Source organism: Muscardinus avellanarius (genome assembly GCF_963383645.1).
Source record: "Muscardinus avellanarius genome assembly, chromosome: 14".
Taxonomy (NCBI): Eukaryota; Metazoa; Chordata; class Mammalia; order Rodentia; family Gliridae; genus Muscardinus; species Muscardinus avellanarius.
This window is the reverse complement of record NC_137800.1, coordinates 1,911,394-1,935,691: the sequence shown is the minus strand read 5'-3', so window position 1 is coordinate 1,935,691 and position 24,298 is coordinate 1,911,394. Positions and strand designations below refer to the sequence as shown.

General features: G+C 41.6%; 1 protein-coding gene across 1 annotated transcript in view; it reads left to right on the top strand.

Annotated features, from left to right (window-relative positions):
• Positions 1-24,298, top strand: part of CSMD1 (CUB and Sushi multiple domains 1) — a gene marked incomplete at both ends in the record, with an annotated part of 1,592,168 nt that overhangs the window by 1,424,672 nt on the left and 143,198 nt on the right. The window contains 2 exons of the mRNA XM_080710482.1: positions 16,538-16,656; positions 21,883-21,952. Of these exons, the coding sequence (XP_080566608.1) occupies positions 16,538-16,656; positions 21,883-21,952 (189 nt within the window). The remainder of the gene's footprint in view (positions 1-16,537; positions 16,657-21,882; positions 21,953-24,298) is intronic.

Genomic DNA, 24,298 nt, shown 5'->3' with positions numbered 1-24,298 from the left:
AAACATTTATTCTGATTTGTACACAGGCTAGTGCTTGTTTGGTAATGCTTTTGATGTTTGAGCCTTTCTGAATTTTAACTCTGCTTATGACCTAGCTTGGGCATATTTCTGTTTTGCTGAGTTAGACCTTTTACTCTGAGGTCTGTGATGAACCTTACAACCCATCTAACGGCATCGATCCGAAGTTAGTGTCAGTTCATCTCTGTAAGGCCACTTGGCCCCAGGTAAGCACTTCCATGATGATTCTAGCCCAGTTAGCAGCAGCGTGCGTCATGGAGGCAGAGCAGAGTGACATTAATCTACAGTGCACTACCAAGAGACAGAAAGCCCCTGTCTCTTCTCTCTGCCCTCCTCAGGAGGTGGCTTCTGATCAGCAGCCCAACTGGGAAATCAAGGGAGTTTAGAAAGTATTTCTCGAGTCCATAGAGGTTACACTTGCTATGAGGGGCCAGTAAGTTTATAAAATAATTAGAGTACAAGATTCAGATACCTTAATATGCAAGACATAAGTTATTCCTCTTTGAATAGCAGTCTAGCTCCTGTGTGTGAGTTTTTGGCTTTGGACATAGAAAATACCTGAGATGGAACAGAACCTGGGACATGCAAGCTACAGTCATGAGAACCTCATGGGAGGAGGAAATCAGGGAGGAAAGGAGACACTGCAGTGTCAAGTTCAAAATATACTCTGGAAAGGGGAGAGTTGAAATCAGTGGTCAATAGTTATTATGAAAAAAGAAAATTAGAAGAAAAATAAATACAGCAACTCTGTCATTATTTGAACTAAATGCTATAAGATAGAATTGAATTAAAATTGTTTCTTTTTTTTGCGGGTCTGAGCATAAAACCCAGGAGCATACAATCTCCGAGCTACACCCCTGCCCTATTTTTTATTCTTTATTTCGAAACAGGGTCTCCCTAAGTTGCGGAGGGCCTCACTAAGTAGCTGAGGCTGTCCGTAAATTGTAATCCTCCAGCCTCAGCCTCCTGAACGCTGGTATTATAAGCATGCACCACCACGCCCGGCTAATATTTTTAGCATTTTTGTAAGTCAGTAGCATTAATTTACATTAATAAATAATTATTGATAATTTTAAAATGAATATATAATATTTAAGATGATCACTTATTGATGCAGACTTACTTTGCACATATTATCTCATCTAGAGAATTCTGTAATACAGCATTATTTTTAATACAAGTTAGAAACTAATACATGAGGAAGATGGCGACCGAGAAAAGCGGGGCTTAAGAGCCCTGCTAACAACCAATCTCCATTACCACAAAACCAGCGCCTTTTATAGCCAGAAAATACCATCACCAGAAAAACAAAAAAACCACCAGGCTCCAGAGAGAAAGTGGACTGAGAACAGAGCTCAGAGCCACAGAGGAGATACACGCGCCCGAGGACGCGGCAGCAGCGCCATACTGCCGGCGGCAGCGGCAAACTCACTGGACGGCTACAGCAAGTCAAGGTGATCCGCTGCGGAACAGCCAGGCGGGATGTTTCGGCGCAGAGAGCATTTAGAGCTCCCAGTGGCTGAGCTCAGCACACGCTGCAGGAACTAAAGTGGAACTCAAAACCAGAGAAGAAAAAATACGCCAGCCTCACGGCCGAGGGCGTGGCAGTGGCGCCATATTGCCACCAGCGGCAGCAGCAGTGAATTCACCGAGTCCAGTACAGCTACATCTGCGTACTCAAGAACAGTGAGTCAAATTGTGGGCCACAGAGGAGAAATCCCAGTACTGTACCCCCTGGGACTTGACCCAGTGAGGGAGTGGGGGTGGCAGAGATATCACACCATAGGAGAACGTGCAACCTGGCACCCCCCATAGTTTAAAGCAGCCTCTATCGACTCCCTGGGTCAGAGACTCTGTGATACAACCCAGTAAAGGAGTAGTGGGGTCTGAGATACTACAGACTCGAGATCCAGAGCACCTTAAGTGAAGTCATAGTGACCCAAGGGAAGAACCCAGAGAAGGCACAAACCTCCGAAATCATGGGAAAGAGGAATAACACTGGGGCAATGAATGCCCACAACCCCACAACATCAGAACCTGATAAAACAGAAAATCAGAGATTTCTAGAAGATCAAATCAGGAAAATAACTGTAGAAATAATAGAGGTGCTTCGAAAAGAACTCAGAGAGAGCCAAAAAGAGATAAAGGATGCAATTAGTGAAGTAAAGGCCTCAATTCAAAGCACAAACAACCGATTAGACCACATGGAGAACAGAATCTCGTTCTTAGAAGATGAGCAATCCAAAAATGAACGCATAGTTTCTAATCTAGAAAAAAATATACAACAGCAGGAATCTGACATTGAAGAAATATGGGCCCATCTTAAGAGAGCTAACCTAAGAATAATTGGAATAGAGGAGGGAAAAGAAAGTGAAACCAAAGGGATCAACAATCTCTTCAAGGAAGTAATAGCAGAAAATTTTCCAAACTTAGAGCAAGAGGTTGATACACAGGTCCAGGAAACTTATAGAACTCCCTTCAGACAGGATCGGAGAAGAGGATCCCCACGCCATATAATTGTCAAAATGACCAATGTGGAAGCCAAGCAGAGAATCTTAAAGGCAACAAAAACAAAGGGCCAAGTGACATTCAGAGGCAAACCAATTAGAATCACTCCAGACTTCCCAAACCAAGTCATGAGAGCCAGAAGGGCTTGGAGGAACATATTCCAAACTCTGAAAGAAAACAACTTCCAGCCAAAAATTTCCTACCCAGCAAAACTTTCTATCAAATTAGATGGAGAAATAAGAAGCTTCCATGACAAACAGAAACTGAAGGAATTTATGTCTTCAAAACCAGCGCTAGAGAAAATACTCAAAGAGATTAACTACAAAGAAGAAATAGGTAACACTCACCAGAACCAGAGAAACAAGACTTTCCATCCAACAGACAACTAAGATTGGTTATCTGTGGAGATTCATTATTTATGTTAGTCTTTTACCTATCTCTAAATGGTATTGTTTGCCTTTATTGTTGTTAATTTTTAGGATTTCTAGTTGGAATATTAATATACCTTCAGATATAGCATTTGGAAATATTTTATCCAATTCTATTAGTAACTTTTAACTCTGTTTACATTGTCTTTGGATATACAATATTTTTTTATTATTGTTTAGGGAGTTTGTATATTCTTCTGTTGCCTGTGCCATTGAAATCATATCCAAGAAATCACTGCCAATTTCAATGTTGCGAGGTTTTATGACCCAGATTTTCTTCTAAAAGTTTATAGTCTTAAGATATATATTTAGGTCTTTTATCTATTTTGAGTTAATACTTGTATGTGGGATTAGGTAAGGGTCCAATTTTATTCTTTTCCATGTAATTATTATTTTTCAACAATATTTAACTAAAAGATTATTATTTCCACCACCAAATGTTCATGGAAACCTTGTCAAAAATAACTTGGCAATATAGGGAAGAATTTAGCTCTAGGCTTGTATTTAACTCCAATGGTTTATATATCTGCCTTTAGAACAGTACTACACTGTTTCAATTATTGTAGCTTTATATGGTTTGAAATCAGAAAATATATATCTGCTAGCTTTGTTCTTTTTCAAGATTGTTTTGGGTATCTAGAATCCATATTCCATATTAGGATAGATTTTTTTTCTGAAAAATAAATATATAAATATATGATAGTTTCACCTAAAAAAACAAAAAAAAATCCTCTGGTAGGAAAGAAAGCAAAAAGAAATATTGAAATGTTATCTTTAAGTCGTCAAAAGCTTGGTATCAGACAAATGAAACTGTTATGTGAGATTAACATTTTTAATTTTGGATAAATTGCTATAATACTGGATGTCAACCACTAAGCCAAGCATGGGAAGGAGGGTTGGGAAAGAATGGGGTGGGGATCGGGTGGGGGCTGACTGGGCGATGTGTGCATGTATGTCTACAAAAGTTTGTATCCCACTATGATGTATGAATACAGTACACCAATAAAATAAAATTTAAAAAAATTAAATTATATAAGATCATATATAGCTTTTAAAAGAAAAAAAAAGAAACTAATACATGAATTTGTCTTTCTGATTTGTATTTATATAATTGTCAGTTATACACATGGTAAAAAAGTCTCATAAATGAAACAGACCTTCCCTAAATTTATATAATGAAATATACAAATAATAACAGTCTGCTAGATTAAAAAATTGAAACACATTTGCTTTTTAAGTATTTGGTGCAACTTAAAACTATATATATATATATATATATATATATATATATATATATATATTATATATTATATATTATATATTACATATATAATAAAATTATTTAAGAAATAAAGAAAAAATAAAGGCAACAAAGCTAAAAAGATATAAATGTATTAGTCATCAAAATTAGAATTGATATTATTAAACTTTCAATTTACCCTTGAATTTTATGGCAATGAGAGTAAAAATAGTAAATAGAGTTTGTGTACATAATTATCTTTAAAAATATGGTAATTAATTTAGAGAATAGTTTAGAAATCCTTACCTTGTTCTATTTTTCTGAAATCTATTTGTAGTAATCTTCAAAAATGTCCTTTAAAAATGCAAAAGTGGTTGTTACTTTACAGCCACATATCAATTTTTGATTCACTGTTGAAGCGCAACAGACTCAACGGCATTGATTCCTGCAGGTTGTAAGTTGGTGGTCAACAGACTCCCTGGAGTCATGATTTTTATGAATATGTTTTTATAATACTCTCCTTGATTCTTGTTTTCAGTTATTAAGTACATTTTCTCTCCTTTGTGGACTTATCTCAAAATAAGCAATCAGAAGTAAAAATCTCCATGAGAATAAGAATCCTGAAAAATGCCTTACATCTTTTGAAATAAGTAATACTAGACAGTTTAGCAGGGTGTTATCAGAGTAACATTGAAAACTAGGATTACCATTCTACGATTATTATGCATGCAACATTTTAATAAATATATAATTTTTTTTGGTGGTACTGGGGTTCCTGGAAACCCTTCTACTTCTGTGCTACACTTCCAGACCTATTTTTATACTTTTTTTTTTTTAATTTGGAAACAGGGTCTCTTAAGCCAGTGTGGCTGGCTTCAAACCTGTGTGATCCTCCTGTCTCCACCTCCCAAGCGTGGGGATTACAAGCGTGCGCCACCACGCCCGGCTCAATATTTTTTAATATTACATTAATGATGCTAAGAAGGTTCTCAGTTGGAATGATGGGCCTGAGGAACATTCCAGGCAAAGAGATGTTGGACAGCATAGGCCGTCACTACACACTGGTGTGTGTACGGAGAGTTCACTCTGGTCCCAGGGTTGACAGGTCAGTACCCCTGCAGAGGCATCCCTCCACACCTGAAGGCACATTCAGTGGTGTGAAGTTGTCTTTCTGATCACTTCACATGAGGATTTTTCATATATTTACTTTTATAGTAATCATTAATTGATAAGTTTTTAAAAGTATTTTTATTAAAAAAATAAATCTTCAGCTGGGCATGGTGGTGCACACTTGTAATCTAGCATTTGGGAGGCCAAGACAAGAGGATTACAGTTCACAGACAGCCTCAGCTACTTAATGAGGCTCTTTGCAACTCAGTGAGACACTGTTTCAAAAAATGAAGAATAAAAATAGGGCCGGGGGTGTAGTTCACAGGTAGAATGTCCCTGGGTTCCATCCTCAGTACCACAAAAATAAATTAATAAACAAATCTCCTTAGACATTTTAATTCTATAGTTTGACAAAAATTGTTTTTCTCCATCCTACAAAAATCATGTTCATGAATATTAATCAGTCATAATCCATGTCTGCCTCATTCTCTGAATTCTAAGCATGTCAAAGACCAGGCTTTATGGATTAAGTTAGGCATTTGATGTTCATTTTTGCGTTAGAAGTAGCACAAAAGACTCATAACCTGTTAAAATGGTATTCCTGCCTGTGATGCTTTGTCATTGAAGAGAGTAACAATTTAGCTGGGCATAGTGGCACATGCCCAGGACTCGAAAGTCTGACACCGGAGGATCCTAGATTCTAGGCCAGCCTCAGCAAATTTGCGAAGCCCTCCACAACTTAGTGAGACTCTGTTTCAGAAGTAGAATGCCCTGGCTTAACACCCAGTATCACACACACAACAATATTAATTTAAGAAACGGGGCATTCACATACACGTTCCTTCCTCAGACATTCTTCAAGTGGTTTTCTCCCCAAGTGATGGGACTGAGAGCATCTTTCTGCTGTCCTGTGATGCTGGACCCTGCTTCCCACTCCAGAGATGCATAAACAACATCTGCTGCCTCATCTCACTCAACTTGTGTTGGGGACAGGGAGAGGAAGGATCAGCACACTGCTCTCGTCATTGCCATGTTTGCTCCTGGACCTCAGTGTGTAGGGATGACGTTGTTGGAGTTGAAGTGCTTTCACATAGATGACTTAGTGTCCAAATGAGTTTTAGAGATTCAGGATGGCCGGAGAGAAGACAGAAGTGCCTTGCCCTCCTTCAACCTGCATCGTTGTTTTATTGAGGTTTTTTACCAAAACATTGTAAAAATATTGAACACTTGAGCCACCAAAGCAGCCATGGGTGAGTCAGGGAAAGGCAAGGCAGTCCTGGATGAAACAGGGAAGGAAAGGGTAAACAGTGGGGAAATGAGGACGTTGCCGCAGCATCCACCAGCTTATCCATCCTGCTGCCCTGTTTGGTCCTTGGAAACCTGCTTGCATGTGAGCAAATTTCCCCTTGGGTGGGCAGTTGGTGCTCCCCCAAGTTGAACTGAGGTGACTCAGAGCTGATGACTAAGAAGCTTCCAGAGTCAGTGGGCCTCCGTGTGTGTGTGTGTGTGTGTGTGTGTGTGTGTGTGTGTGTGTGTTCATTGTGGATCTGGAATGACTGTCACCAAGTATATGTAGGGTCTCCTGTCCTCTCTTCTGGGGATGACTTCCCAGCCACACCTATCCTCACCTTATCTATATTGTGGATATACATTCATTACCAATTATTAAGGATCCTCCTGCACCAGCCTCCCAAGTGCTGGGATTGTGAATGTGCACCGCCCGCCCAGGTAGGCTGTCTCTTCTCTAGTCCTGTGTAATAAGTCAGTGCAGTGAAACCTCCCTTGCCTAGAGGCTTTCTTCTCGGCTCATCTGGAATCACCCGTTGCTCCATAAGCAATGGAGCCTTCCCGCCCGGGCTTCTGAGGCCATGCGTGTTTTATTGTCGTTCACTAAGATTCATTCCAAAACATTCCTATCAGAACATTGCGTGCACGCTGCCCGCGGCCCTCAGTAGCTGAGCACGCTGCGACTTCCTCCTTCCTCGTCAGAGCTCCTTTACCTGCTGAGCAATAGTATTCTATTATAATATGATAGTATAATAGTATACCTCTGCAGTCCCAAGCTACGAGGACAGTCAGGTACAGTCTAGCAAACACGCCCGGTGCATATTTTACTTTCACACAGATGAGCACCGTATCTACTCATTACAACCCTTTCCCATTTCTTTCTGCCTCCCAGGATGCTAGTTTTTCCCAAGGGCTGTTTGGGCTGCCACCCTTGTGAGCCCGCTTTGAGCATGCCCACCCGTGACCTGTTCTTTGACCTCTGCTTCTCAGAAGTGTTTATTACCTACTTATTTTATTTATAGCACATATTTCCTTGTATTGCAAGTTGCTCTCCATACCCTTGACATTGATGTGGTTGTTGGATGTTTGGGGTGTTAGGAAATGTTGCCCCCCCATACCATCTCTCTTCTTTAATCTTCTAAAAATCAACAAATGGTGTTTCTTGGTTTTTTTTTAACATGAATTAATTATAAGGTGACAATGTTTAATTGGGGAAGAATGCTTCAAAGAGATAAAGAGCTGTGATAATGTCTTGTGTTTGCTATTTCCATTTTAAATGCAATCTTACATAATTAACTATTTTACTGTGTGAACACGTTTTTTATTTTTGTTTATTTGAGAACTGCTTTGTATTTCACATGATGCATGGGAATGTTGGAAATGATATTGATCAAGGCCCTCCTGGATTTGGGGTGTGTGCGTTCACAAAGCTTATTGATTTCTGCATGTTAATTTTGTATCCTGAAATTTTGCAAACAGTTCATAATTTTAATAGCATTTTTGTGAAACATTTGGATGTTTTACATACAAAAGTCTGTTTTCTATGAACAGAGATAATTGCAGTTTTTGATTTTCAGTTTTTATACATTTTATCTCTTTTCTTGTATAGTTTATTTAGCCTAAATCTCCAATACTATGTTGAAAAGAAATAGCAAAAATGAGAACCTTTGCTTTCTTCTTAGTCTCATTAGAAAAGTTTTAATAATTTCAGCATAGTGAATGACATTTACTATGGACTTTTCGTATATGGCTCTTATTATATGGAGGTAATCTCTTTCTATTCCTAGTTTTTTGACTGTTTTATTATGAACATATGTATGTTGTGTCAAGTTTTTCCTTCAAAACTTGAAAGGCTCATGGGGTTGGGTTTTATGTTCCGTTAAAGTTCTGTACAAAACTGATTTTGGTGCATTGGATAGCCCTGCATTCCAGGAAAGTTAAGTGTATACACAGATCCATCGTATATAATCCTCTTCATGTCCAAGTCTTTCTTCAGCATCTGTGTTTCGACATCGATCGAGGGCATTGGGCTCTAGTTTTGTTTTGGTTTTGGTTTCTGTGTCTGTCTTGTTTTGGTGCCAGAGGGAATGAATTCGTAAGCACTCCCACCTCTTCAGTTCATTATGATAGAATCTCTTCAAAACTTCCTGTTTAAGGGATCTAGAGTGAGAAACCTCCTGTTTTTCTTTATTCAAGATGCTTAATTTCTCCTTGGTTTTGGAAGGAAAGTCTTGCTGGATATAGTGTCCCTGGTTGGCAGGTTTTTCTTCTTTTAAGAACTTTGAACAAATCAATGCTCTGTATTCTAGGTTGGAAGGTTCTGCTGAGAAATCCTCACATTGTCTATTAGATGGTTCCTTATATGTCATGATTTGATTTTTTTTTTAGATTAACTTTTTCTGAGATCTTTGACAGCTGAATTATAATGTGTCTTAGTACAATTTCCTTTATATTTATTTTAGTTTGAGTCTTTGGGCATTCTGACCTTACATGTCCAATTTGTCCTCTTCAGAAACTTTTCAGCTATTATTTCTTCAAAATGTTTATTGGTTTCTTTCCTCTTTTTCTTCTCCTAGAATTTTGAAAATGCAAAGAATTTTCGGTTTACTTGCTCAGCATGACTAGGTTCCATCTTTACTACCCCCCCAAAAAGAACAACAACCTATTTCATAACATTAGCCCTCTGCTAATCAAAAAACATAAGAACCCATTACTTAGCTGACATAATGCTTCTTTCACCACATTTGTTATTTTTTCTGCATTTTTAATCCAGTATAGGTACACTGGCTCACCCCATCCTATGTGCGGGGTGTGTGGCATGTTCTGGTGGTGTCCGTCAGTCTGGCTGCTATAACGGGGCACTGTAGAATATAGGCTTAAGCTACTGATGGTTGGTCCTCAGTTCTGAAGACTGGAATTCATGATCCAGGTGTTGGCACCTTCGGTTCCTGGTAAAGTTCTGCCTCCTGGTTTGCAGATGTACGATTTCACTTCGTGTCCTCACATGGCCTTCTTGGGTATGTGTGATGAGTGGGGGGAGTCTCTTCTTTCTTCCTGTAACAGCACTGACCCCATTATGAGGATGAGTCCCACCCTTATGATGTTAACCCCAATCACACTCCACAGATCCCACTTTCAGATTTTCACCACACTGGGTGTTAGAATGTTCTTTTGATCAACATTCTCACTGTCGTAATTGAAGAAGCATGATCAAACAACTTAGAGGAAGAAAGATGTGTTTGCTTACAGTTTGTGGAAACTCAGAGCACAGTCTAGGTGAGGCCAGGATCTGTCGGACTCAAATCATGGAGGCAGGAAACAAATAGAGAACGCAAGGGCTCTGCTTCCACATCACAGAGACTGGAACCAGAGACAGCCAGCAAAGGCCTTCAAAGACCAAAGCACAGTCCCTAAAGCCACATCAGCAGGGACCCACCTTCTCTATCCATACTCCACCTGCCTCGGTGACCATCCAGCAAGTCCACCACACTGAATTTATCTACTGATGAGATTACCACCCTCATGGCTTAATTGTATCAAGCCTGAGCATAAGATATGAGCTCTCCAGGGGACATTCTATATCAAACCATAATAGACACTAATTTTGTCATTAGGCACCGCTGTGATTTGTGGTGAGAAATAATACCTATTGTGATGGAGGAGAGCTGGATATAAGGATAGGCCAGGCCAAGTCTGGGTGTTATGACCGTGAATATATCACTTTCAGGAATTGCAGAAATTAGGCTCAATTAGTGCTATCCACGTGTCTGCAGAGCACACCTTCCTCGTGTTATTAATTGGTGTGCATGGACCACACTCATCCTGTGATCAAATACGCTCTGGAAAACAGGAGTAACAGTGCAGAAGAGGATCCGGGGCTGCAGAGTGAATCTGTGCCACTGAAATTACAGTGTTCACAATCCCAAGAGATACAGAGCTCCGTTTCTTCCAAGTGTATTTTAGCATTTGCCTTGACATAATCCCCATACTTTGAAGGGACCGTATCATCTTATAAAAAGAAGGAATAGGAGTAGGACTTATTATGTGTGTTAAATCTGACCACAGTTAATACATAAGACAAAGTCAAACATGCCAGTGCAATGCCCAACCCATGCCAGATCACTGCTCAGCTACACTGCATTGCAGGCATCAGGTATTCACCCTCCTGACTTCTAGTCGTCTGTTCTCATCTCTCTTTGATTATTATATTTATGGTTGTTTTGGACTCTCCAGTAGAAACAGCATATTGTTGTTTTTTTGTTTTTAATTGTGAAGTTTAAAAACCATGCACTAAGCCAGTAGACATGAGGACAGTGCTAAGTGGAGAAAACGCACCCGAAGTGGCTTTGGCTCATAATATCTAGAAAGGGCCTGTTTAGCCTGCTCCAAGTACTCGACAAAAATTGCGTGTTTATCACGTGCTTCAGAATCCTTTTCACTCACAAGATTTAAGTGAACTATTCTCTGAATTTGGCCTGATGGAGTTAGAATAATGGCTACAATAAAGTCCAGAGCCTGACGAGACTCACTGTTCTATTCTGATCCATAACGTTCACGTTTTATGATCTGTGGCCAATCAAGCCATTAATATATTTTTGGACAAATTAGGACACTCATCGTTTTTAATGACTTTGTTTTCTATTCTTTGCTTTCATGGGCTAAATTTATGGGTTTTAGAAATTTCTCTTGTCGCATTCTAAATCTGACTGCAATTTTATATATCAGCCCATTGAAAATGTCCAACAATTTTTCTCTATGTGTGGTGCTAGAAATTGAACCCAGAGGCATACTAGCTTTGAGCTATACCCCAGCCCTTATTATGTGTGTTTTTTGAGACAGAAATTTACTAAGTTTGTTGAGAGTCTCACCCCATCACTGAGACTGTCCTTGAACTCACTATCCTTCTATCTTAGCCCTCTAAGTACCAGGATTATAGGTTATGCACCACTCTGCCCAGTTTTTAAATTTCCAAATTTAAACATAGGATGTGAACAGAAAATATGTCTGTGGATTATACTATGTAAAAACGTCATGGCATATAAGATCCCCCTCCTACCCTGCTCACCCCACCCTATAATTTTAAAACTTGGGAGTTTCTAGTAGCCAGTAACTGTAAACCTTTATGTTCTATGAGAATGACCTTCAAGGTGTCTCCACTGCAACCAGGGCCCTTGGTGCCTCAATTTTAGGTGACGAATGCTCTGTCTGTTAAAGAAACACTCAGAGCCCGGCATGATGGTGCACACTTGTAACCCCAGCATTAGAGAGGCTGAGACAGGAGGATTGCTGTTTGCTGTCAGCCTCGGCTATTTGATGAAGTCCTTTGCAACTCAGTGAGACCCTGTTTCAAATAAATAAAAATTAGGGCTGGGGATGTAGCTAGGAGGTAGAATGCTCCTGGGTTTAATCCCTAGTACTGCAAAAGAAAGAAAGAAGGAAGAAAGAAAGAGAAAGAAAGAAAGAAAGAAAGAAAGAAAGAAAGAAAGAAAGAAAGAAAGAAAGAAAGGAAGAAAGAGGGAGGGAGGGAGGGAGGGAAGGAAGGGGAGAGAGAGAGAGAGAGAGAGAAGGAAGGAAGGAAGGAAGGAAGGAAGGAAGGAAGGAAGTAAAGAAAGAAAGAAAGAAAGAAAGAAAGAAGGAAGAAAGAAGGATCCCCTAGTCACATGTGCTATAAGACTATGAGCGGCAGATATTGGGAGCACGCGGTGGCTTGATGGAGCTGGGGATCCTTCCTACCTACCCTTCTGCTCCTGGTGTGATAGTTTTCTCTCTCTTGCCGCCTCTGATTCTAAAGCATTAATGTAGAATTTTCCAAACGGTGGTTGTGGCGCGCCCTTTCCTTTTCCTGTCTGTACCATCTGTAGAGCGGTTCTTCCGGTGTAGGTCCCTTCCGGGGTGTCCGTGTCGGTGGTAAGTAAATGCCTTTAGATGACAGCCCAGCGCCACCCTCAGGCACAGGGCGCTGCACCCACAACTCAGCCGCCTCAAGCAGCTTTGATTTGTAGGCTGGCACTGAAGGGGCATTTGGTAAGGAGCTTCTCTCCAACAGTTTAGAGGATGTGGTACTGTAGGTGTGTCTGAGCTCAGATCTACCTACTTCCCTTTGTGCCCGTTATCAGGGACACCCGCCTCCTCCTGCTGGCCACAGGCCTGGCTGTGCTCCCCGTGTGACTGGCTCAGTGATCCGCCCTCTCTCAGCATTTGCCTTTATCTCCCAGGCTCCTGACTCCGCATCACCTCACCCCTTCCTGACTTTTCTGTCTGGGGTGTACCTGAGTGGTTTCCACCCTCTGGAAAGGTTTGTGATGCAGCGGGGTGCCCCGAAACCTCCTTCTGCGTTAACGTCTTTCTGTCCGGCTTTTTATGGCCAGGCACTTTCTGCTCCTGCGTCTGCCATTCCCTCAACCACGAGCCTGAAGTCTCACCCCGCTTTCCCCTCCCATGGCGTGGAGCCCGTGCCCAACAGGCGTGGAGGTACGCCCAGGAGCACAGGAAGTCATTGTTCTTTCAGAGAGAATGACCACGAATGGAGAATACTTGGGCTTCGTAGAGCGTCTCCTTTCAACTGTGTGTTTCTGTCTTATGTCTGAGTTATACTCCCAGTCCTTTGTATTTTTATTTTTAAAAAGGGTCTCCTTAAGTTGCTGAGGTCTTGCTAAGCTGCTGAGGCTGGCCTTGGACCCGGGATCTTCCCATCTCTGCCTCCCAAGGCCTGAGAGCGCAGATGTATGATACTACCGTGGCTTCATCACTCCAGTTTAAATGAATATTGTACCGGGTTAGAGATCTCTAGGACACGCTCCCGCAAAGGCCACACCTTGGCATTCTTTGCTAACATCCACGTGATGAAGAGTGACGCTGGGGATGGTAGGAAAGGGTGAGGTTTCTTTCTGAATTTTAGATGACATAACGTGGTCTCCATATTTCTGTTTCTGTTTCCAAGACTCCCATATCATACACTGCATCAACTGATTTTTTCTGTGTTTTTTTACTTTATTACAGAAACCTAGTATAATTTCTATGCTATGCAGATAGCCATAAAGGCTAGTTACAATTTTCAGAAAAAAAGTACATTAAATATGCAATTTAAGAAAGGAGAAAATAAAAATTAACTACTAAAGCAATAACTGCATAGAAATCAACAAATATGATTTGTTTTTTGTACACAAACATATCGTACAGAAAATACACATTATATCTTATGTGTAAAGGAATAGAATTTATTAAATATGTTTTAATATTAAATTATTTATTTTATTTTATTTATTTATTTTTATTTATTTATTTGGTGGTACTAGGGTTCCTGGAGACCCTTCTACCTCTGGGCTACACTCCTAGACACATTTTATACTTTTTTATTTGGAAACAGGGTCTCTTAAGCCAGCAAGGCTGGCTTAGAACCTGCGTGATCCTCCTGTCTCCACCTCCTAAGCCCAGGGATTACGAGCGTGCGCCACCACGCCTGGCTTTTTTTTTTTTTTATTAATTTCAAAATGTTTCTTCTTTCATTGTGAGCACTTTGTATTATCAGTGCCCTTGTATCTCTGTCCTGTCTTATGTATATTTAAAATATCCTAAAATTTTGATGACATCTTATCCTTGTGAATTCTAGTTAGAAATCTTCTGTCCAAAGCTGGGCATGGTGGTGCGTGCTTGTAATCCCAGAATCTGAGAGACTGAGACAGGAGGATTGCAGTTTTCAGACAACCTCAACTACTTAGTGAGGCTCTTTGCAATCCAGTGAGACTCGGTTTCAAAATAAAGAATAAAATATCGGGCTGGGGTTGTAACTTGGAGGTAGAATGCCCCTGGGGTTACATCCCCAATACCACAAAAAAGGAAGAAGAAGAAGAAATGTTGTGTCCAAAATACTGTATTTTTTTTCAGAGTGAAGTAAGTATCTTAGTTATATTCAGTTTTCTACTGATGGTCTAGATTAGGAAAAACTGAAAAAGGATGCAATCTAACTGTAGTTGCATTAATATTTCAAAATGTAAAAAGAGAGATGATTTTTTTTTTTTTTTTTTTTTTTTTGGTGGTACTGGGGTTGCTGGAAACCCTTCTACCTCCTCCGGGCTACACTCCCAGACACCTATTTTTTATGTTTTTATATGGAAACAGGGTCTCTTAAACGAGCGAGGCTGGCCTCCCAAGCACAGGGATTAGAAGTGTGCACCACCATACCCAGCTAAAAAGAGATTTTAATCTGATATAAAATGACAGGTTAAAGGCCTGCATAATTGTATGTTTTCATATTTAGAAGCTTTATTTTCTACAAAACGACCCAAATGACTTAAAAATCTGTGCTAGGAATAAGACATATTGCTGATTAATGCAAATGGGTTTTTATACTTTTAAAAATACAGTCAGTGAGGGAAAAATCTATTTCGACTTAGGAAGCTTTATGACACGCCTCACACCTACTTATCTCAGAGTAGAAGCAAGGGGCCTGTGGCTTGAAATTGTGCAGCCAGCTCTCACCCTGGCCCAGAGCTCTCAAGCAGGCGGCCCCTGAAGCCCAGAGGAGGGCACATTCTGTTCTCTGTGCCAACCTCTCGGGGTGGCGGAAGGTGCTGCCCTTGGTGGGTGGTCTGCGATGGGCTCAACCTTCAGATTCTGCTTCAGGGAGCAGGAGAAACTTAGCCTTATCCCGGAGAAGCGGAGTGGACGGGCTCTGCCTTTGACTTGGGAGCTCTGAACGTGTGTAATTCTTCTATCTGAAGGGACAGTAGGACGAGACCTGCTGGGCGGTGCACAGGCCCTGGGTGCAGCGGCAGCTTGTCTCAGTGTGCTGAGGCTCCTGAGGCAGCCTCCTTTGCTAGACCCGAGCACTCACTTCCTGGAGACCTCTGCCTGTGCAGTGTCTGAAGGCCCCAACACCCACCCTGCCCAGCCCCTTTCCTCAGAGCCCCAGCCCTTTAGCCAGTCTGACCAACCCATTCGTGTTGCCCTGGCATGCCAGATCTGCAGCAGAAAAGCAAGGTGGCAAAAGGTGTGTTATTTCTTCAAGACACACTGTGGGGATGGAAGACATTATTGGTAATCAGCAAGCCTTTGGCATTATTACAAAATCGCTTTAAGTAAACGAACACCTCTGTTGTCAGCCCCGCTGTACATTTTAGATCCTCGGGACTTCTTCATCTTGTTACTGAAAGACAGTAGCCTGACCAATTGCTTTGCATACTCATTCTATGTTATACCATAGATGCATATTTTTATTCTTATTATGATTGCTTATGGATGGAGGTCTCAGTATTAAATAAATCTTGGAGTTAATTTATCATGTGATTTTTAATGCTTAAGTCTGATATTAATGCATTTTTTAAATCATGAATTGCTTTAATTAAGAAAATTCTGGTCTAGAAAAGTGCTAGATTACAGCTTTGGGGTCATCAATATTATCTCGTTTGCCTAACAACAGAAGGTTTATGAAAATTCCTTGCTGTCTTTAAGAGATAGAAAGAAAAGGCAGCCAGAAATGAACATAAAGCATTTGTTCTCATATTGTTTTTGCGTGGAAGAATAGATTCTCAGACTCAACCTCTTGTCATAAAGACTGTTAAGTATGCATGAGAAACTAGGCAGGAAAACAATCTCATGGGCTTTCATAGAAAACATTTATGAACGTCACATTTGTAAAATTATAAATTGAAAGTGAGGTGTTTTATACTAAATGTAAAAGAGAAAAATTTTATTATTTAAAGAAAAGCATTGATTTATTGCATAGCAGAAATTAACTAAAGTAATATTTAAGATTTAGCTCCTAATTTTGATTGAAAGTTTGCTTGAAGGCTTTTTGATAGAAAACCAGAGAAAGCCTTAAAGCCTTTGCTTATTTCTACAGGAGGAGAGCAGTGGTGAGGGCTGGGGAAGCAACTCTTACTTTTCAAATAATGGGAACGTTGTTTAAGCTATCTAATGCCCAGTGCTTTACCTTGCGTTTCTACAGCTGTGGGTCTGGCTGCGTGTCAAGAACCAACCCTCCCCAGCAACGGTATCAAGATCGGAGACCGCTACATGGTCAATGATGTCCTCTCCTTCCAGTGCGAGCCCGGGTACACCTTGCAGGTATCATTCTTTTGAGTTATTTCTGATAAAGAAGGGTCAGCAAAGTCATTCCTGGACAGCTCACTCAGAGCAGAAGCCCTAGATTTGTACCCAAGGTGGTAATTTGGTTTTCCTCCCTGGATCTGTGCGTCCAACTAATTAAACCGTGCACGCAGGTAACTGTCATTGTTGGAAATAGCTTCCAAATGATAAAGTACTCTCTCAAAGCGGAGCATTTAACTTTTATAGTTATTTTATTTGAAAAATTTCTATCCTTGCACTATCTATGCAGATAAAATTCTAAGGAGCAAACTGGTGTCTCGGTGTCTTTTCAGTCCCATCCGGCATCTAATTACTCACTAGATCTGCCGCCACGCTCTGGCCTCTCTTCTACCTGTCTGTGTGGCTCAAACAATAAATCACCTTTAGACGATGACTTTATGCCAGGAGAATAAGCTGCTCAGTAAATTTAAATAATTTTCAAGAAAAAGAAGTTTTGTCATAAACTTTTTATAGCATTCCTATAGAAATTGTTTAAAGTTGCTTTTGTGCGTGTGTGTGGTGCTGCGGGTGAGCCCAGAAACGTTCTTCCTCTATTTTATACTCCCCGATCAATTTTATATTTTTATTTGGAAAAAGGGCCTCACTAAGTTGAGGTTAGCCTCAAATTTGCAATCCTCCTGTCTCAGCCTCTCATGTACTGAGATTATAGAAGTGCATCATCACGCCCCGATTTTCTACTTACAGTTTTTAGAAAAATTTTATAAAATAAATGTGTAGCAAGATTAGTCATGTTTTTGTTACGCGGCTTCAGCTTAAATCATGGGCAGGTTTACTCCCAGTATATTGTCTATCACTTTTCATAAATTCTCCAGGAAAGTGATAAAGATTATCTAGACGTGTATATGTCAAAGTCCAGGAGACGTGCCCAGTCTGTAATGTTTCCATTCTTCTGTCCACTTAGATTACCTCTTGTTGTATGTCTTGTATAACACCAGGCTGATAGTTTTTCGAGAATATTCCTTTTAGCCATATTCTGTAGCTCAGTTTCAGCATATCAGCCTGAGAAAAGGCTTGGTATAACAGCAGTAAAATAGCTCCCTGCATATAATTCATGCTCTGCACTTAAGCTGGGGTAAAGGTTGACATACCAAGCTGCAGCTAGCAAATACCAGGCATAACTGGGCATGGTACTGAGTACTTCTCCTGCCCAATACTTCCTGTTAGCTCCTATCAACTAAATGACGTGGGAACCACACCATATAAATATAAAGCTTGGAGAAAATACATGCAAAAGGCCCAGCTCGGTATAGTAAACGCAAACTGTTGTCGTTATCGTCAGAAGCACATGTCCCTGTGCAGTTGTCTTCAGGAAAGCAAGCCTACGGCTCCCTTCTGCAGGTCTGCAGGTCTCTGTGGGCGCGGTGCTCATTGCTGTGTTCTAGAGGGCTCTGGAGTGTAGAGCCTGGTTGGAGGTCAGGCACTAGACAAATCCTCCACTCAACACACGGAGGTCATGCAGGCTGTGCTTGACCAGGCTCCCAGCTTCTCATGTGGCCATAGAGAGAGTTATGCACCCCATCTCATGTGCAGAGACTCCACAGTCTACACTGATATGTCAAGTTTCTGCATCTTTAGGGCTTGCATGATAGCTGACTGATAGGATGCAAATATCATATCCTCCGTATCTGCCCCTGAATTCCCACACTCACTGTTGCTCTTGGTCATGGGAATTCATATCTTCTTTTTACTTGTATGAATGTGACTTCGCAGTTTCTGTTAGCTCGCTTTCTTAAGTGGAATTTCCATAGACCTTGGAGAATTAAGTCCCTCTTTAGGACTGGGATGTCTTATGCTATGTGCATCGCCATGCTGCTTAGACACACAGGCGTGTGGACACACAACCAGGCTGCTCATTAGCTCTGTTTGTCACGTGCAAACGAAGCCACATTTCTCCTCATTACACAGTAGGCTGAGCTTGGAGTTCACCAGCTGCTGTCACTCACTCACACGCGTCAGAACAGCAGACAGTGCATGTGTCTAAATCGCCGACACTATTTTACTAACACATTACTGCACTGGGAGTGACAGCATGTGTACATTCCGTGGTAGTCATGAAAAGCATTGTCTTTGTGTGGTTCCCATATGGATATCGCTAACAAGCTGACCTCATGAAATTCCTGGGCAGGGAACACGGGTACCCGGATGTCACGTGCTGAAGTCAGCCTTGGCTGTCTGAACGGCATGATTGCCACCTTATCTACACTTATCTGAATGTTCTTCTGCAAGATTACATAAGACAAACAAATCCCTGTTTGAATGAAAAAAAAAATCAGTAAATGCACAGGTACCTGTCTTTTCTTTAGCTCCATTACTAAAATTTCAATTAGAATCTCTCATCTGAAATGTTTATACCAAAATCAATGGCACAGTATGACTTAGATTGGTAATAAATAGCTGTTTTATTGGTAGTCTTCAATAAATATATTTAAAGGTTCCTGCACTTTATGTTTATCCATATTTCAGGAAGAAACTTATTAAAGGTAATTTAACGGATCACAAAATGAATGAGCATACTCTGTGGACTTAAGGAGCAACTCCTCACAATGTCTTCTTGGATGTCTTTCTTTTTTTAAACTGTCCTTTAGTACATCAGAAAATAAGACAGGCCAGGCGTGGTGGCGCACGCTTGTAATCCCTGCGCTTGGGAAGCTGAGACAGAAGGATCGCGCAAGTTCAAAGCCAGCGTGCTGGCTTAAGAGACCCTGTTTCCAAATAGAAAGTATAAAATAGGTCTGGGAGTATAGCCCTGAGGTAGAAGGTCCCTGAGTTCCATCCCCAGTACCACAATAAGTAATAAAGAATAAAAAATAGGGCTGAGGGCTGTATGTCAGAGGTAGAATGCCCCTGGGTCCCATCCCCAGTACCACCAAAAAAATAAATAAAATAAAACAAAACATCAGAAAATGAGACAAAATTAGTTTTCCAGCAAGTCACTTGAGTGCTGCGTTTCTCTGGCTTGTCCTTGGTACCTGTATCAAGGTACCAAGCTTTTTTCTGAATGAGTTCCCAGTAGAGTTGGGGTTATTTAAAATGAATTAAAGATTTGTTTTAAAGTCATCTCTATGCCACTTGTAGGTTGCAAAATTAAATTAACAAGATAAGTTAGCATGGAAGTAAAGGCTACCAAGTCACAATAATTAAAAATAAAAGGCTACACACAGAAGTCCCCTCTATCACCTTTCTTTAACTATAGAGAAGATTTCATCACTGAACACGTGCAGCTTTAACCTTCTGCCATCTGATCATCAATAGAGAAAGATGAGAACAACTGTTTTAAAGTTAAACGCAGAAAACTTTGTATATTTGAGTGAGACGAGGCCCAGGGTGTGATGATAAATTTCCTGAAAGACATGTTGAGTGGGTAACTTCTGAGGCTTTCCAGCACAGATACAAATGCCTGTGAAAACTAGGGATGGCATACCATGTGACCCAGCTGTACCACTCAGAAGGTTTTCAAAAGAATTAAGTCAAAATACTGTACGGATACATGCCTGCTCATGTTTATGGCAGTGCGACTTACAGCAGCCGAGGTATGGAACCAACCCAGGTATCTGCCAACAGATGATTGGGTAAAAAAATTATGTGGTTTATAGGCACAGTGGAACTCTACTCAGCCATGAAGAACAGAAAATGATGTCCTCTGAAGGAAATGCATGGCACTGGAGGACAGCATGCTGAGTGACCTCGGCCGTCTCCGCAAGTCGAGGGTCATAGCTCCTTTTATATGTGGAAGCTAGAGAGAAAGTAGTTAACATAAGGAACTTCAAAAACGGAGAACAAAGGTGATGGTAGGAGAGAGCTGGGGAGGGAAGAAGGAGGCTTGGAAGGAGACAGTGCAGATGCAAGCACGGCCACTGTGAAGGTGCTGCGGTCAGTTTCACTGGAAGGTCTGGGGAGGGTGGGAGAGAAATGCAGGATCAGAAGGGAAACGGCTAGCGCTGCGTGTGTGTGCGTCCACCCTCTCAACCTCGCTCTGAGGCGGGATTGCGGTGTGCTAATAAGCGTATTTACAGGCCTTGTGATGATAGATAAATGGCCATTAAGCCTGCTCTGTTGAAGAGCTTCCGCCATTTGGGGCTGAGCCCTGGGGATCATTTGACATGTGAGATATGCACCCCAAGGACTCCCTGAGATATGCACCCCAAGGACTCCCTGAGATATGCACCCCAAGGACTCCCTGAGATATGCACCCCAAGGATTTCCTTTTCATAAACACAATTTAACCTTCTACTTTTTTTTTTTTTTTTTTTTTGCGATACTGGGAATTTAACACAGAGACATTTTACCTCTGAGCTTCACCCCCAGCCCTATTTTATTTTTTATTTTCAAACAGAGGCTCACTAAGTTGCAGAGAGCCTCACAAGTTACTGAGGCTGGCCACAAGTCTGCAATCCACCTGTCTCAGCTTCCCAAGGACTAGGATTATAAGCATGAGCTACCAGGCCTGGCTTAGTGCCTAGTATTTTTTAATCATTTTCAGTCTTTCAGAGCAGAAGCAATAAATTCTGATGATGAAATAAAAAGACACATTATGCCGGGCATGGTGGCACACGCTTGTAATCCCCGCCCTTGGGAGGTGGAGACAGGAGGATCGCTGGTTCAAAGCCACCACCAAAAAAAAAAAAAAAAGACACATTACAATGACTTCATTTAATCTTTCATAAGCATGATAAACTCTCAACAGAAATACCACCGTGTGTGTGTGTGTGTGTGTGTGTGTGTGTGTGTGTTACTGAGGATTGAACCTAGGGGCATTTTACCTCGAACCTATACAATCAGCCTGTTTTATGTTTTTGTTTTGAAACAGCGTCTCACTAGGTTGCTGAGTGTCACACTTCATTGCTGACGCTGTCCTTAAACCTGCATCTTTCTATCCCAGCCTCCCAAGTACTGGGAGGACAGGTTTCTGCCACCACTCCCAGCTAATATTGCCTTTTTAAACGGATGTTGCAAAACAAAATTTTTTTTTAAAAGAAACTGGCCGTGATGGGCTTCTATGTTGATTCAAATATGCCCTCCACTAATCACTAGCAGAAACAGATCTTGTGGTTTCTGACTTTTTAAAAATATATAATTTTTAAAGGGTCAAAAATGAACAGATATTACAGACATTTTCACAAGCATCTCTTCCTTAAATGTCCTCTTTTCAGTGAAGAACCTCTCATCCCACTTTCTTTTACACAGGGTCGTTCCCACATCTCCTGCATGCCAGGGACTGTCCGCCGGTGGAACTACCCGTCCCCTCTGTGCATAGGTATGTCTACTCCTGAAACCCTGCCGCCTTCACATGCTGAGTAACACGGTGGCCTCCTCGCTCCAAGCCTGGGCTTCAAATGATGCACCTCTCCATTTCTTTCAAAGCATTTGTTATATAACGATGGCAGCATAATGCCGCAGAGGCACGGCGATGTCAGCTCCCCCACTGGCTACCTTAGTCCTGCATCTCTGTGTCAGGCTTCATAGACTAAATACAAAATTCCCAGCTCAAGGCATCAAACAAATTGAATTTGTATCGGAAGCCTGGCTTATTAATTTATGGGGAGGAAGAATGGAGCTGCTTTGAAAGTCTGAACCGTTTTCTCTGTTGGTCTTTAGCCTCAGGAAAACCAAGTTCCTCAAAACAGAATTCAGAATTACAAATAAGTGATCTGAAGGCAGAGTGCGTGTATTCCATGTTTAAGACCGCTCAGTGACCACAGTGTACATAGAAGAGCTCATTAGCACTGTAGAACCAGCCTGTCTCTCTGGGAGAGTTTTCCAGACACTGTGTTGGAGGAGTAAGACTCTGTGTTCTGAGACCCCTAAACTTAGCCAGGCGACTTGTGGGCATATTAGTGATTCGTGGAGTCCAACGCCCTGGATACAATACTTGCCAGCCTCGTCGTGGCTTGAGGGAGTCCTCAGTAGCTCTCTGACATGATCACCCAAGACCTAGCCTTCTTGACCTTTGCTTACCCCAGAGAGGGCCGCTTGTCCTGCAGAAACCCGTCCACCCTTTGCTGTTCCTGCCCCAGCTCCTCCTAGGGCCCTGTAGTGGGGACAGCGGGCACTTTGGTGAAAAGGAAAGCCAGCAACACTGATTCTGTATTTACTTACAATATTTTCATGCTGCTCCTTATCAACCACTTTTAATTCTTCATAACTTGGACTAAGACGGCCTCAGGGGTGAGGTGCCCTCTTGAGCTCAGGGCACCTTAGCCTCGTCTCTTCCCAGGCTCCCTCGCCCACTGGACCATTCGTCCAACGGGGCCACCACTCACATGCTTATGACCCGCTCCTTCATGCGGAGCTATTTAATACAGATCAGTACAATGTAATGTCCCTCTCTTACTATTTTATAAAAATACACACCTTGTCCTTTAGAAACACTGTACTTAGCGGTAGTTGTGAATTCACCATCATCTCCCATGAAGGGTCAGGCGTGGAGAGAGGCTGCTGTGTAGTGGGCATGAGGTTGGTCTCCTAGGTGACAGGGAGGCTCCAGAAGCAGGCTGCAGCAGGAGACTCAAGCTGAGCAGGGTGCCATCGGACAGGCGCAGGGATGGAGTCCAAAATCCCTCTCACGCAAAGCTCGACATACGCCTCTATGAGCGGTTCTTTTATATTTTATACTCACCTGCTGATGCTGAGTTTTTTAGATGTCAAAAAATAAAAGTATCGCATATGCTTATAAATAAACTTCTAAGCAATTAGGTCGTGATTTCCTGTTATAATAGGCGATGTACGCAACACCTAGCCCACGTGTCGAACCCCATGATTACTGGCCTGTGTTGAGGATGGTTTCTATCAGTGAGGCTCTGAACCGCACCTGTGCCAGCTCTGCCAACCCCAGCTGGAGATGTACATTGTACTTTGTGACTCCCAAACTTTTCTTCTAATCATGCCCCAGTCGCAAAGGGCCATTTTAGAAACGTCACGTTCGTTTGATGTGATCTGCACTTTCTCCATCAGTCGGGCAAATTTCACATCCACACTCCTGGTTGTGGGCACAAAGCTCTCCTTGCATTCCTGGCCCTGAGGAGAGAGGCCCGCCTCCAGCTTGATCTGCAGGGCACTCAGGGCCAGTGGTGTCCCTGGGCTGCCCCTCAGGCCTCCCTTAGGGGTTGCGTCCCAAGGCCCACTGGGTAGATGACCAGGTTGGTGTTACTCTAGATTTTTCTGCAATTTCAACTCATCACAAAAAGACACTTTTCAATTTTTTGAACTTACATTATTTTAGATCACACAATGTTTGAACCCCAGGATGTGATACCTTCTCCTAGAACAATTACCAAATTCACGATTCTTGAATTTGTATTTCCACATCTGAAGTTTTTCTACCTTGGTGATAAAGGGAAAGGTCCCACTGAAGGTGGCCAGGGCCTCTGCAGTATGGAGACCAGAAAGCATCCCGTGTAAGGGAACAGTGTCAGAGCAAGGATAAATCCACGTCTTGTAGATTCCTAAAAAGAAGCAGCATCACTTGTATTAGCGGTTTGAAATATAGGAACTTGCCATTTTATCAGGACACAAGTGATCATGTCCTAGTTGATTGCTGTAGTCCAGCCTGACATGTTTGTTATAAACTAGTCATGTTTCTTTATATGAAAACCTTAGACAC